Below are 16,123 nucleotides of genomic sequence, written 5' to 3'. Positions count from 1 at the left end.
TTTCGCCAGCAATTCCTCACATTTCAACACATTCGTCCAGACGTCTGTGGCATAAAATGAAGTTTTAGCGGCTACTCCCATGGATGTGGTCTATTTTTAGTAAGTGTTTATTGCCTTGCAAGTCTACTGCAAGTGAAATTTCACTTCATTACTTCTGTTTGTTTGCTTTCTCGCTTGCCTAAAAATACAATATCTGCTTGCAAATATTCGCCAAGTAGATTTTTGTAGGTTCCTTGCTTTACTATGCTGCAACTTAGTGAAAACTCTTTTAATAGCTTCATTTGCTTGCAACACACTGCAATTATACAGTTCTCTGGCAGCAATGTTTACTTTTACTCGCAGCTATGCGAATGTACGTCTATGTAAAGGGGTATTTAAGTGCGTGTACTCACATAATTTCTACGAATTCTGATTTCACTCGAAATCTTCTATTTTTGTAGAGTGTGAAGTGGAGCAGTCATTAAATTAATTTTTTGTTTTGGATATGATTTTCACTTAAACAGGTAAAAACGAGATTTTTAGGGAGTATGTACCCACTGGTGCGAATAGTTGTTTGTATATATGTAAGTAGGTATAAAGCCAGCTGATTAAAATTGTTACTTAAGTACTAGTTTCTCAAAATTTTTAAGACAAAATTTAGAAAATTTGGAAAAAAATCTTTTCTTAAAATTTATATATATGTTTTTTGTTTTTTAGTTATGGTTACTCGAGTACTATTTTCTGAAAATTTTTAAAATAAAATTAGAAAAAATAATTTTTTTCACATTTATATTTTTTTTTTTAATAAAAATTTTTGTTTTTGCTTTTCTTTAGTTTTCACTGCCAAACTCTACTAACTTCTCTCTCCTGACTTTTATATAATTTTTATTTCCCTAAACTAAGAAATAATTGCTCTCATTTGGCCCTAAACCAATTCCGCAGTCCTTACTTCTAAACTACTCCTTCATTCGCACATCTTCTATGTTCTTCTCACCACCACAAAGAAATATTTAAATCAGCAGCACATTTGTGCGTCGTCAAAAATATATTTCATGTTTGGTTAACATGTCAGAAGTGGGTACTAAGAAAAAATAATTTCTGCTGTCATAATGAAATTAATTGCAAATGAGTTGAATGTAGCAAGTGCTTGTGCTGACTGCGTGACCAACTGCTCCTCAAGCAAGCAGAAAGTACTTGTTAGCACACTGAAAAAAATTTTTGTAACTAAGTTCTTTACAGCAGTTGCTTATCCCGGTACACCTCAGTGCGATTTATAAAATGAATAAAAATATTTAACAAAGAATTTGTCTAACATTTTGTATTTCTAACCAAATTTCGTATGCGGAAACTTGTTGGAAAAGGCTTATGGTTTTTCAAAAATGCAAGCCTATGAGTAGTACAACGCCTTCCCTTTAAATACGAAGGTCGAGAGATCGTTGAAGACATGCCTCGTTTTGGACGACTTTCGAACTCTTAAACTGATGAAAGTATTACAAAAAGTGAAGGGTATGGTGCTTGAAAATCGTCAGGCAAGTTGTAGAGAGATGGCAAGAGAGCTCGACATCTTGGGAATGAAACACGTTCTTGCTCGACTCGTCCCGATGAAGCCGAATTTTTTTCCTAAAGAGTACAGTAAACAGGTCTTTTTGAATATGCTTGATCGTGCGAAATTCGGTCACACATTCATGGAGAGCATTATAACTGACAAAGATTTATAAGTTTGACATACAAACAAGTCAACAGTCATCCAAATGGAACCCGTTTTCAGTCGATAGAACAGATAAATAAAAATTCGCTGATCATCTAAAGTTATAACATTTTTCCACCTCGCCGTCAGTTTATGGATTCCATCCCAAAAAAACTGCGTCGGCTTGGCGGTTAAGAATGATTCGAATAAATTTTTAGTATTTGAGTGAGGAGTTGTACATGTAATAGAAGAAATGGTAGTCAGGACAGGCAAGGTCATAAGTGGGGAGAGCAAAATTTCCTCGCCACTTCTTTTTCAATAACTTTTAACTGATTTTTGCCGGTGATATTTCCAGGCGTTTTTCGCAATCGCTCGTTCGATATGTTGTTGTCGGCATAGTTTCCCATTAACCCTAGCAAGATAACGGTACGTGAAATGACGTACTATTTTTCTACGCTTCATTTGTATTCGAAGCAACTTTAGTCTGTCTGCAGTCAGTTCTTATGTCCTTATGTGTAGCACATAAGACTCATTCAAAAACAATTTCAAAATCTTTGACATTCTTTTAATATTTTTAAAGAAAATACGCCGTTCGAATGTATGGTTATCTTTCCAGTGGTATAAAATAGCTATATCTTTCTATGGTTAATGGTTTTGCCGGTTTTAGCATCCATAATACGGCTATTGATTTGGTTGGTTTGAATGCATACAAGATGTTCTGCGTTCAAGCAAGATTTCTGACATTCAAAATTATGTTTTAACGTCTCTTAGCCTCAGGTCAAATAGCACAAAATTTGGTTGCTTTTGAATGTATCCGACTGCTTTCAAACATTTTGAAGTGGCTGCTTAAGTGAATCCTATAGAGTCCGCGGGATTGACAATAATTTTCATTAAATAATGCTTCCAGTATCTTATCTTAAAATTTCTTGGAAGCCAGCATCACCATTTTAAAGTGCAAAAAATAGCACGTTATTTCAACTAGAGTATCTTCACCATAATCTTGCACCAAAATACTATGACTGTCGACTGAGGTTTATTTTATATCAAAGCTATGAAAAAAAGCTCCCCACAAAAACCATTTCAGGTACAAAGTGCGACATATTAGAGTGAAAAGAAAACTACGGATGTTTACGCTTCCAATCAATGACATACATATACTGGGAAAGACGCAGAAAGACAGTAGTTTTCCAACTTAGGTTACTCTAGGTTACGAATAAAGTGATAAACCCGATATATTTTCAAAATCATTCTACTATTTTGAGATTTTGTTTTGGAATAAAAACTATGTTTAGTTAAAAAGAAAAATACAGTTTCTAAACTAAATTTGGTTTTTAAATTAAAAAAAAATTACAAAACAACATATAATATATGTATAAGCAAAACTTAAATTTTGTTTCAATATGAGTGGTTTCTATTATATAGGTGATGAAACGTTATTTTGCATTTTATGGGACGATATATTATATAAACTTTTCTGCATAAAAAGAATAATCGATACAAAAATCATTTCTGTATATCATGTAAAGAAATATTTACTATGCGTCATGGTGTTTGCTTTGAAATTAATAAATATTTTGCTAAGGAAAATTCAAATAGAAGAGAGCTATAGACGTGATAGACAACAAAGAATAGAACTGACTAGAAAATATATGCACAATATTAGCACTTCAAAAGGCACAGCTCCTTATCTTATAGCATTGACAGACGGCAGCGATTAACTGCATTAATCCGGATTAAATAAGGAGTTAGTGAAGATAACTCTGTTGCTAACTCCCATATAACCCTCAAAATTTTGGCGAATTTGTTGCATTTTCTTTGGCAACATTGCTAAAAATTGCCAATTTTAATTTATTGTGAATAAAGAGCGAGTAACACTGACAGCTGTTTTTCAAATTTTCAATAATAAAACAAGAAGTTGTATGTTATGATGTTTTGTAATGATGCAGTTTTAAATAAAATATTGGACGGCTAACAACCGCAATGTTTATCTTCTATACATTTTCATTGAAAATCAAACTCGCATAGCTGCTGTCTGTCACCTATAAATTTGGGTCTGATTAAGAGCTCAGTCAATCCGGATTAGCGTTGCCGCCTGTCAAGGCTATTATAATTTTGGATCTTCGCCTTGATGACGAACTACTTCAAGCTTTAAATATACGTTATTAGCTCGTGGTGAACAAAGAACGACTTCTACAATTTTAGGTGTGAGTAACGATAATTTTTAGATATATCGGTAATTAAAGCAACTAAATATGTTAAACTAATGGTATTTAAAAAAAAAAATAAAAAAAAATATAATTAGATATAACTAAAAGCCGGAGAATTACCACTACCACTTAAAATACCCTTCCACAAATATTTAGTTTTGTAAATACTATATAAAATAAGAGTACACACTTTCAAGTTGATAAAACGTGTTCCCAAACTCTTCAAATCTGCATAATCGGCGCGTATGTGCTTCCAGTTCTCTTGCAAAAACTGTAGCTTCTGCTCATCGGCCGTTTGTTTTAGCTGCTTATCCAGATTATCTAGCTGGCTAGCCAATTCATTAGCTTTCTCGAAGAACTCAATAAGCAAGGAAACACAGTCGACACGTTTCAGCACCAAATCCTTCAGTTCAATCCAATGCTTGTGCAGCGCCTCAGCCTTAGAGTCGACATCGTAACGTTGTTGCGGACTCAATGACTCTAGATGCGCTTTAATTGACTCAAGCAGCAAGTTAATGAGCTCGCCTTTGATCTGAAAGATGGAAGTTTGTAATTAGTTGCAGCAAATTTGCTGAAAAATCTTCAAAACAACCTCCAAATCCTGCATGAGTTCGTGGTGTTGCAACAGGAACTGTTTACTCTGTTCCAATGTGCTGCCCATATCGACATGCTGCTGCAAATACAATTGTCCCGAAGACATCAACCAGTTGAGCAAGTCATTGTATTGCGCTAAAAAGTCCGAGAGCGCTTTCTGTACGCGCTGGTGGTCTTCATTGCTTGTCGAACAAATACTCTCGATGTACGTCTTACGATTCTCAATTTCGTCGAGCACACGCTTTACACCCTGCGTCTCGGGTTGTGTGCGGCCGACCTCATCTAATATGCTATAGCCGAGGCGTAGTGGCTCCTCCGTAAAACTGCGCACATCACGCGTCACCTTCGCATACATGGCGAAGCTCTCGGGCGTATTGGGCGGCAGACGCACATTTGCCAACTCCACTTCAAGTTTCTCGAGCACACTCAATGTGTTTTCGGCCTTGGCGAAGAAGTCACGTGACTGCTGCAGCCAGTGTTCGCGTTGATCCACCAAGTCCAGGTGTTCCGTACAAGAGCTCAGCACATTATAAGCGCGCGCACAAGCCTCATCGCCAGTAAAAGTACCGGAGGCTTGTAGTTTTTCTTTGGCGCGTGTGATCTTCAACGCACGATCACGCAGCAGCAAAGCTTGCTGTTTCCATTCACGATAGTTGTGCAGCGCGTTATTTGCCGTGTGTTCGCACTCACCCAAACTGAAGAGATTGTCGACTTCGCTGCGTTGCTGCCGTAAGGTCGCTTCCACTTCGTCCAACTCGCGTCCGAGCAACGCCAATGTGAGACAGTGTTCCAATTGTACTTTACGCGTTTGCCACGCTGACTCCAAAGCATTGCGGCGATCGTGTAGGGCCTCCAACCACAACTGAACTTGGTGAACGGCGCGTGCGGCATCACGCTTGATATGCTCGGGTCGTGTGTCTAATGTTTCCAGATTTACAAGTTCCTTCAGCTGTGCGAGCAGTTCGTTGCCATCTTTTAGCGCCGCCATCACCGCCGTGAGCATGTCGATGCGTAACTGTTTGAACTTGTTGAGGAACTCTTGCACGGCCGTCACTTCTATCGGCAGCATTGTGTCGATGCAAGCGACCTCCAGTTGGTCCATGCGACGCTGACACTGTGCCATCTTCTCTTGCAGCTGTGTGGCGAGGTGGAGTATGTGTTGGCGGTCGTGCAGTAAATGCAAAATATCTTGCCAAATGATGTTCAGCGTATCGGCCATGGCGTTGACTAGTTCGGAACTGATACGCTTGCTGGCGAGTAATTTGTCTGCCTTCTGTACGAATTCGTCCATCGGGCCGGGTAGGTTCTAGTTACGGAAGAATGAGAGCAAAATTTGTTACTTGTTAAACTTGCGTAAGAATTGTACTAACCTGTATATTCCTAAGAGTCTCATCGTGATCCTTCTGCAAGCGTATGGACTCATCGAGATTCGTGCCTAATGTTGTGATCTTTGGCTCTAATTCAACAACCTTAATATATAATTTGTCCGGGCTCTGTAAGAAAAATCGTGTGTAAGGTTTATCCTTGTCGATAAGCATTCATTTGAAAGTGTTTTATTGTCGTGTAGATTCGTGTGCGGGTACGGGATCAAGACAGGAACAGGACGGAAAATTTACTGTGTTAGCGCTGTAAAAGTGGTTCGTGGAAACGGAAGTGTGTGGTTGTGGTAGGACGTTATAAGGAAAGGGTTGCAGCAGAAACGAATGGTAGACCAAATCATAGCTTTGAAGAAACTTATTAAAATATGAGTTTAGATACAGTAGTAAGACGTGCAGAACTTTGAAATAGAGTCTACTAAGTATTCTCTTGTAAAATGTTAGGTACTGAGGCATTGAATGGTATTGCTTTGACAGTTAAGATCCCAAAATAGATCGTGTTTTTCTTAACATAATATTTAAACTGGAAAAGGAAGTACCTTGTCGATCAAACATCGAAAAACCATAGGACGGACTTTGCATTCAGTCGACCAAAACTTTGGAAAAAGCCGAAAAATATCTATTTTGAAGTATTGAGGTTTTAAAATATCAATAAGAAAGGGAAAATAGGATAGCGTTTGTCGTTTGGAAGGGAAAAGTGAGAAGCACTCCTATTATCCTTGTAATTGTCAGAGGTATATCAATTTGTCTTTCACGCTGGTACTTTTATTGAAAAGTATCCAACTATAGAACATACATGTTGATATTTGGGTTAGATAATAGTAATAATCATTTATGTCCTGAAACCACTCGTGCACTCTGCTACGGGATAGGCTATCATCGTCATAAACTTGTTTCATTAATTGAAACGTTGCGATAAAAGTTTTAATAATTTTAAAATAAAATTTAATGCTGGCTGTTTGGCGCCAACAGGGAACGCTAGATTCAAAAAGTCCTGTTTACTTTGGAATTCATCTAGTATAGTAATGTTGAACTTCGTTTAATAACTGGAGATAAGCTCAGCTTTCCGTTGGCCGAGCATATGTTGCGCGTTGTGCGCTTACGTAACTTATCAGGAACCGTATCCGAAAAAATCAGTATATGTAAGAAACAGTATATTAACTCTTTGAGAAGTAAAGTTTTTCGATTTTGATTAAAGAAAGCCAAAAGAAAATAAACGAAATCGTTCAAGATTGCTCTATATTTTTAACACACGAGTATCAGGGTACAATAGAACTTCGGCATTAGGTTTAGTAGAATTTTTTTGGAAATTTTATTTAGAACGAACCATTAACTATTTATCTTCGAAAATTCCTGAATTTTTCTCATTTCTTCATTAAAAATTCCCAAGCTGAGGCTGACCCCTACAAAACAATTTATTAAAATATTTCTTGAACAACTTATTTAAAAAAGTAAAATTTTATGGTAAAGCGCTTGCTATAAATTTTTATAGCAAACTTCAAGCATCCACATATCGTTAGACAACAAATTTTTCCCTTTTTTTAACACCTCAAGCAGCATAAGACAGCATAGCATAGTGCAGAAACTTCATAACAACTAACCAAATCTGTAGGAGAATCGGAATGCTCTAAGAGGAATCGTAAACAAAGTAACGGATGCGAACGCACCATAATTGGACAACGATGACCTTCATTGCGGACAATAAGGAAATCATATACATTCACGCTCACCACTACTAACATACACGTACGAGTATATGACGAGCGAATAGGAATTCCTGTTGTGAGAGAGCAACACACGCTAAATAACTTCCATGCAACTAGACATAACCACAGAACAACAACAACAAAACGATCAAACAAATGACTAACCGAACAACTGCAATAACAATGACGTATGCAGAGAAATGGCCGGTTAGACGAAGGAGCTCAATTGCGAAGCGGTACTTCACAAGTTCGCCAGTTCGTAGTGTTCGTAGTGTTCGCTGTCACTGCCACTGCCATGACCACTGTCAGTGCCATATTTGAGGCAAGCCTCGGAGACTTGACGCAAAGTTATGCAGTCGTCTTGTCATTTATGGTGGCGGTTTTGCCGGTGGTCAGCCGCGGCGCGTTGTCTGCGTCAGCTAAAGTAATGGCCGGCCACTTGGTTGCTACTTTCAAGATTTGTTACGTTTTCATTGTCAATTTGCTGCTGTTTTCCATTTTGCTGTTACTTTTAACTTTACTATTCTTCTGGGGTCATATTTTTTCTACTTTTACTCGTTAATATTTTGATTGTTGATGACTTTTCACTGAGATGTTTTGCTATTTGAGTGTATTTATAAGTTTGCTTGAAAATTTAAAATATTTGAAAATTGAATAGAGTTCGTGAGAACATACACTTTATGACTTTGAATCATGCAGAGAGAAAATGAAATCTAACATTAATACTTATATACATATATACCATATATATATGCTATATACTATATACTTGTATATTTAGTATTAACTACATGTTTAAAATATACACTATGGCAGAGATTCTATTCTTTAAAAAATCAACATAAAGTGTGCCCCGCAATTTAGGCTGAATCAAAGTCTTTGAATATTATGACCATACCTCGGTCGTGGAGATCAATATCCATATAGTTGTTATTGTCAAACTTTTAGGCTTATTAAGCTAGTAAATTTATCCGGATCATAGAAAGCGTTAAAAATTTTGCTTGGATTGGAACCAGCATTAAGATATGTATCTAGCAATATTATCGCTAGAAGCCTTTGTAGAACCACTTCTGCTACTAAATTTTTTGAAATGAGTAGGAAATTATAGATCTCACTCTCTTTCTCTCTCTCTCTCTCTCTCTCCCTCTCTCTCTCTCTCTCTCTCCCTCTCTCTCTCTCTCTCTCTCCCTCTCTCTCTCTCTCTCTTTCTATGCACGTAAGGGCTCCCGAGAGAGCGTAGAGCGAGTGTATTTGAATCCTATAACGGTATATTTACAGTTAGAAATGTAAATTTATACCATCGTGACCGTGCTCTGTATGCACTCCCAATAATGTTCTATTAAATTCTAGGGCCTTATAGATTTTTAAGAGAGGGTTTTTAAGGTGAAAATTAGACCCGAAAGTTTGGTATTATCTTCTGTGGCGAGTGCAAACATATTTTTTGTTGAGGATTTTTTGTTTGGTGACTTTGTTATTGTTGTATTATTATCTTCTTTCAGCGAAATATTAAGGTATACAAAAGCTTCTAAAAGCTTATGAAACAAACTATATTTAATATGTATTTCATATACCGAATATTTTTCCTAAAATACCGAAATTATAAAACACGAATGAGGTCGCATATAATGCTTTAAAAAACATATCGTTTGATGTCATATACTCCATTTTCATTCAAGCTTTTTTATTCAGACATAATTTTGTAAGACTTCATTCGAGTATTTTTATGTCATCGAATTTATTATTGAACGTTTATAAAATTAAGGAAATACTTTTGTCTACATTTTAAACAACAAAAACAATTTAACTGGTTTATTATTGGTGAACCTGAACTTACATTTAATATAATTCCGGTATCTTGACCTAAAATTGTGAAACAATTAAAATGGCTGATACCGCACAACAGTTCCAGGCCATGTGAGTCTAATTTCCTTGATTTTCTTATGTAAAAAATCAAATTTAACATACTCCATCTATCACCAAAGTGACCAGAAAATTTTGGAAGAACCCATGCTTTCCGTGCCAAAGGGTATACCACCGACCGGCATCGACAAATTCATTTATCCAATCAAATTAAATTTAATTGGCGCTCAAATGTTGCATATTCAGGTGATTAGCAGACTCGACTTTTTCACAAAACCCCTAATTCTGCTTTTCTTATTCATTTCTAAATTTTCTTTGGTGTGCTCTACAGGGCCGGCGTCTTATGATGGTCCGCCTACTTTCAGATGATGAAAATAAGTATATGCAAGAATTGGAGAAAGTTGGTCTTACTCTTTGGCGATAATAAGCACATAATACTCTATTTTTCGGTTTTACGGATTTTATTCATAATTTTGCCCTTTAGGTATATTTTTCAACTACTCGCAAGCTAAACTCATTAAGTACATATTTGTACCGTTGGTTAGAACAAAATTTATATACATTTCTCTGTATGCACAAAACAAAAAAAAAAAAAATCGATAAATTATTCATTTAATATTTTATAAATTGAAAAAATATTTTTTAGAAGACGGTTTTTATGTAGTAGGCGGAGTAGTAAAATACTTACCCCTAAAATTTACTATATTGGCTGTTGAAAGCCGCAGAAGCTATCCCTTAGATAATAATAGTTCACTAAAATTGAATTCAGATTTCTAATTCCCATAAGATAAGCTAAATAGATGAGGATTACATCTACCCTCAGCACATTGGAAAATGACTATATACTGGTACTACTAGGTGCTAGTGAGGCGATGTGATTCTTCTTCACGATGAAGGGTTTAGGTCCTATTATATTAGTGGATGCTGTGGAGCAGCAAGCTCATCTGCCAGTTCATTCCCGGCTATAACTTTGTCACCGGACAGCCAGGTAAAGTGCACTTGGTTACGTTCCGCTGGACTATTCCGTCGTTCTCTGTTTATGGCAAAAAATTTCTGCGTGATAAATGCTTCGAAAATTTTCCAAGACTATGGAGAGTTTGATGAGTGGTCCTGCGACTCCTGCACCAATTCCATCTCTTGATGGATGGCATCAAAAATCTTCAATTATGTTAAATTCAAGAGAATAGCACGTAGGGTTGGATTTACAGTTCGAGCTAAGGAATTTGCGAAACGACGCTAAACTAGCTAGTAAGTTATTATAGATAGCCGATGATGTTGACATCATTGGCTTCAACATCTGCACCGTTGGTTCTGCTTTCTCCACACAGGATAAGCAAGCGAAGCAAATGGATCTGGCAATGAACGAGGGCAAGATAAAATATCTCCTGTCATCAAACAAACAGTCGTCACACTCGCGACTTGGCACCAACGTCACTGTTGACAGTGATATCTTCGAAGTCTTAGATAATTTCTGGGAACCAGTATTAAAACCAACAAAAACGTCAGTACCTCCTACCAACAGGTTCTACTTCGTACTCAGTAGACAATTGATAATTAAAGTCCTCCCTCCATGAACAAAGACCACACTCTATAATTCACTCATTATCCCCATCCTGCTATATGGTGTAGAGGCATGGACAATGGAAACATCTTATGAGTCGACGTTAGGAGTTTTCGAGAGAAAGGTTCTGCAGAAGATTTATGTTTCTTTGCGCATCGCCAACGGCGAATATCATATTCGATAGAACGACAACATTGACATATGTAGTTCAGCGAATTAAAAGACAGAGGCTACGCTGGCTGCCGTCCAAATGGACGAAAACACTAGAAGAAGAAGACCTCTATTCCGTTGGAAAGACCAAGTGGAGAAAGAAAAGGCGAAAAGGAAGAACAACTGGCTCGCTTTCTGTAAACTCGGCTATAATCGCGGTGTCTACACCAATAATGGAGAAGAAGATGAGCTGAGTATAGCTTTAATGCAGCCGAAGTTAACTTTTTGTTTTTTGTTTTTACCTTATTTTCAAAGGAAGCGTATGATGACAGTGATGTCCTCATTAATCATAAGATAAATTGGTTACTTCCTATAATAATATGTAAATGCGTGCTTACGTAAGTAACCATATATTCCTTAGCACTTCTTCGATTAATATGCAAATATGTGTGTATATGCGTACACACCAACAACTAACAAGCATCATCACACCACCTAAAAAGCACCAACTCAGCCCAAATTGGTTGTGATGCGGTGAAAGCAATTTTCTCGCTTCAAAGAATTCAGACTTTTTTCTGCTTTTTGTTGTTTTTTTATGTTCTTTTTCATCTGCTTTTGGTTGTTGTTGTTGCTTTTTTGTTCTTTATATATTTTTCGCCTAAAAAAAGTTAAATTTCTCGAACGAAAGTTGCTGGAACACTCAAGAATTGGAGCAATGGCCATTGATTATGCACAGTGCGGTCAATAAGTACAGCAACAAAAGCGAAGTAACAACAAAAAGCCGGCGCTTATGAGTAGACAAGGCAACTAACAGATTAACAACCGTCACTTAGAGTAAAATGCTGTGGAGTCAATAAAGTCAGCAACAGAAACAGCAACAGCAACTACAACGCCACCAATAACAATTGCTGTTCAGAAGCAACCCAGACTTTATGTTGCCTTGATAAGCGATAGGTGAGCAGTAAGCGTTTACACCGCCGGTAACCGATACGGAGCCGATGTGGCGATGCGACGCAGTGATCTGCATGCAAACCGGGGTCGACAGCGACAGGCATGTGTGTATATGTATACCATATGTATTATAGATTGCGGCAGACATGCATGGCAGCGAATGTGGTACCCCACCCGCCGCCGCTGCTGCCCACACCGAAGCGCTGTGCTTGCGAGCATATTTTACCGGCTGATTGCATCGCGTTTGCTCGTTGCAGTCATCTGAGATCGCGGTGTGTGCGTGTGCGCTTGTGGAAATTGCTTGGGCTAATAAGCCGCGCATGCGCGAGCACGCATGTCGGGCGATTCGCAAGACGCGCACACATGCGCACTAACATGTATATCCATTATGGGTGCTTTACGCTTTTATGTTTCGGTTTTTTGTTGTTATTTTGTTGTGTTCTTGTACGCCTGACTACTTTTACATCGGTATGCACGTGACGATTGTCAAAAGATAAATGCGCTGGCGAAAGATCTCAGGTGAAAAGGTTAAACAATTATTTACGAAAGCGCAACAATCCATGTTGTTACACGTCCAGCGTTGAGCTTATGTGATTACAAACACATATACATATGTATGCGTGAAGTCTATGTACGCCGTCAAAAATTTATATGGATGTGTAGGTATACTGCAGTTATAACTTTCCAAGTATGTGCTTTACGGGATTGGAATTGCTTTACTTAGACGACACATGTACTTAATCACCAAGGCGATTCGATTAGTACTTAGCCTAAAAGAAGGAAAAACTTCAAAGCTTTGAAAAAGTGGCATCGATTCGCCTTATAGGCTCTTGAAAAGTTCCAAGAAAATCCGATCTTTACAAGCCAAATTTTGTTCAACGATGAGGCTCATTTCTTGTTCAATGGGTATGTAAACAAGAAAAATTTCAACCTGAAGAGATTCAGGAGCTACCATTTCATCCAGAACAACGGTTTTGTGACGCTTGAGAGTCGGTGGAATTATCGGTCCATATTTCTTCAAAAAATTATGCCGTTGAGAACGTAACCGTCAACTGCGACCGTTATCGCCCCATGATAACCGATTATCTTATGCCTGAAATTGAAGCTGGTGATCATGTGTAATCACACCGTTAAAATATTTTCCTGCAGAGATATGTAAAGTCTAAAGTATATGGAGAATCCCGCTTCGATTCAAGCCTTGGAGCAAAACATTAGGCGTGTCATTCGCCAATTGCCAGTCGAAATACTCGAACGAAAAATTGGACTCAACAGGTGGACCATCTGAGACTTAGGCGCGACCAACATTCGAAAGAGATAATCTTCAAAAAAGAAATACCAAAGAATTTTCGTTAAAGTGATAATGAACATTCTCTATTCAAATTGAAGTTTTTTTACTACTACTTCACTCAGTGATGCTAAAGATGCTTTGATCTATCTGAAAATTCAAATAATTTTTGTAAAGTTGGACTCCGTGGCGATCAAAACCTCTTCATTCGGCTCAAAATTCAGAACGACAAATGGCTTTTTAAAGTAACAAAACAAATCGTACGTAACCCACTCCTGAAGAGTAGGGTGGATGGAGTGGACTATAGTCACTTTTTTTTTACCAAATCTGACCGGTTTTTTCTGTAAATTAGCTTCGAATCGTCCCAGTAATATTGCTTAGTGGATTCCTTTGGCTTTTTTTGTCCTTCTCCAAGTAGTTCAAGTATATTATCCAAACTTGAGAATCCCATAACACAGCAGCCATTATCATTTGCTCAGCTGATGGAAACGTTCTCGCCTTCTCAGATTCGCTGGGTGAAGTCCCCAGTTTAAGCCGTTGCTTGACTTCTGGATTATACCCGTGATCACCAATATGAGTTAGTAGTATATATAATATTTAATATGTCATATTTTTCTCTTCGTTAAATGCTTTCAGAGCACCTGGACTGTAACTGTTGATATGACAGTCTATGCCATAAAATCTGTTTAATCATTTAAATATCATTCGAAGATCAATATAATGAAACTACCGTATGCTAAGTACCATGGGTTATATCAAGCTTTGTGGAGAGGTAACTCCCTGTTAGGGTGCCCTTAAAGTGCTCTCAATCACACGGGGCTCACGGAAATGAAAATCAAAATTTTTCAATTGTCAAAAATTTATTTTCAAAAAACTTTCGAATTTTTCAAAACCAACGGGTTTAAACACTCTAAAAACAGCATTCAAAAAAGAGTATTAAGTCTCCCTAAAGTCAGCTGCATTAAAACATTCATTCGCTCCTCTAGCAAGTGCACCTTCAGCCAAAATATCTAAATTTTGTTGTTTTTGCTCAGCAGCATTACAACATAAGGTATTCTTCGAAATCGCAACAAGTTCTACACATTGTCAGACGCATCATTAATCGTAATAATACATTGTTGCAATGTTGTTGCTTTAACAACAAGTGATGCGCATATGTATGGACAGCGGAACATTGAAAAAATTGTGGAGAGAACATATGGCCCGCAGCATACACGCCGGTAATTGAAGTTTTCATATTATGCATATATGTATGTACATATATTTTTGTATATATAAATATGTATGTTTGAAAACTTATATTGTGTGTATGTATATGGACAATTAATACTGACGCTTAGTGTAGGGAAAATATTTTCGGTGTTCAGTTTCACCAGACGTACCGACCGAAATGATCTCTTGACATTGATTGTTTTATTACATTTTATGTCGAAATAATTAAAATTTTTGGAAATGTAAACAAAATACTGTTAATAGTAAGTGTTATATTTTCTATTTGAACCGATATTTTAACGAAATTTTGGGTAAGCAAATTGAAATATGTACCCATTGGAAGAGTAAAATTTAATAAAAAACTAAAATTTTGAAAATTTTCGAAAAATGGAATGTGCAATATCTTCTATCGAGAATTTAAAGTTTTTAAATAACTTTTTTTTTTAATTTTGCTGTGTATTCTTAAACTTAGTAAAAAAAAAAATTCTTCGAAATTTTAAAATTATTGTTAAAGTATTTTTTTATTCCCCAAAAACGCCTTGTTTATTCTTTCGCACTTCCCTGTGCTCAGCCAATTTGTTTGAAGCCAATAAAATTTCCACGCACTTACAAATTTTTGGCAAATCATTGTGAAAGATGAAGATTCGGAATGGAGGATGGAGTCATGCAAGTGAAGAAAGTTCTCTGAGCGCCATTCACTTGGGAGTGGACAGAAACGATTGTTTCTGTTATGGCTCAAGCAGCTCACGGCTTCCGGTCTTAGACCAAGAATCCTCTAGGTAGCCAAAAAACATCCGTTTGAAGGCGAGCTAATAAAGAAAGATCGAATCACCCCTCCCCAGAGTTGTGCTCTGGGTTAGGAACCCGCCACGTAAAAAACCACACCCAATGAAAAAATCCAAACACCCTCGGATGACAGCATCCCCTTTTGATTCGGCTATAACCTTGTAAATTACGATGCAACTGCCCATAAAAAATGAATACATTTAGTTACAGTGGAACAAAATTTATTATTTGTAAAAGTATAAATTTATGAAGTTGCCACCAGATTTCAGTTATAACATGCTTAATGACCTTTATTTTTTGTACTGTGTGATTTGCAAATATTAACTAAATATTTGAAACAAATTCACTATGTTTATTTTAATGGTGTTGCCACATATTTCAATTTTCTGAATTAGTTTTGTGTCAAAATTTAACGAACACATGGTTATGATTTGATTGCGATATTAAGGAAAGGATTTAAAAAAAATACTGAAATGTTGCTATGAATATAACTTATATAGTGTGGTGTTGCCACTTAATTCAAGTAAAAAGTATTTTTAAATATGCTATTAGTTGAAAATTTTCAGTACTGTATGACTAAAAATTTTAATCTAAGTTTAGAGTAATTAGATCTGAGTTAGTACAGAGTTGCCACACATTTTAAAATTTATTTCAATCTCTCATTGAAAATTTTGAATATTGCTGCGATAATTGTTTTTAAATTTTTACAATGGCTTCAATTTCAAAGTTAGTTAGTACAGTGTTGCCATATTTATTTAATATCTAAATT

The 16,123-nt window shown here is 36.8% G+C and overlaps 1 protein-coding gene and 1 long non-coding RNA gene across 10 annotated transcripts in view; one reads left to right on the top strand and one right to left on the bottom strand.

Annotated features, from left to right (window-relative positions):
* The window catches only part of LOC108969569, a 319,863-nt gene that overhangs the window by 157,939 nt on the left and 145,801 nt on the right, over nucleotides 1-16,123 (top strand). The gene's annotated exons all lie outside the window — the stretch shown is intronic.
* LOC108969561 (titin-like) overlaps nucleotides 1-16,123 on the bottom strand; it is a 259,294-nt gene that overhangs the window by 126,120 nt on the left and 117,051 nt on the right. For all 8 annotated transcript variants that reach the window (XM_018934354.1, XM_018934361.1, XM_018934355.1 and 5 more), the window contains 3 exons: nucleotides 5,838-5,960; nucleotides 4,466-5,773; nucleotides 4,064-4,405 (listed from right to left, as the gene is read on the bottom strand). In XM_018934354.1, the coding sequence (XP_018789899.1) occupies nucleotides 4,064-4,405; nucleotides 4,466-5,773; nucleotides 5,838-5,960 (1,773 nt within the window). The remainder of the gene's footprint in view (nucleotides 1-4,063; nucleotides 4,406-4,465; nucleotides 5,774-5,837; nucleotides 5,961-16,123) is intronic.

The sequence above is a fragment of the Bactrocera latifrons genome, unplaced genomic scaffold (assembly GCF_001853355.1).
Source record: "Bactrocera latifrons isolate USDA-ARS-PBARC rearing strain unplaced genomic scaffold, ASM185335v1 scaffold_258, whole genome shotgun sequence".
Classification (NCBI taxonomy): Eukaryota; Metazoa; Arthropoda; class Insecta; order Diptera; family Tephritidae; genus Bactrocera; species Bactrocera latifrons.
Note: the sequence above shows the minus strand (reverse complement) of the source record. Positions and strands in the feature narration are given on the sequence as shown.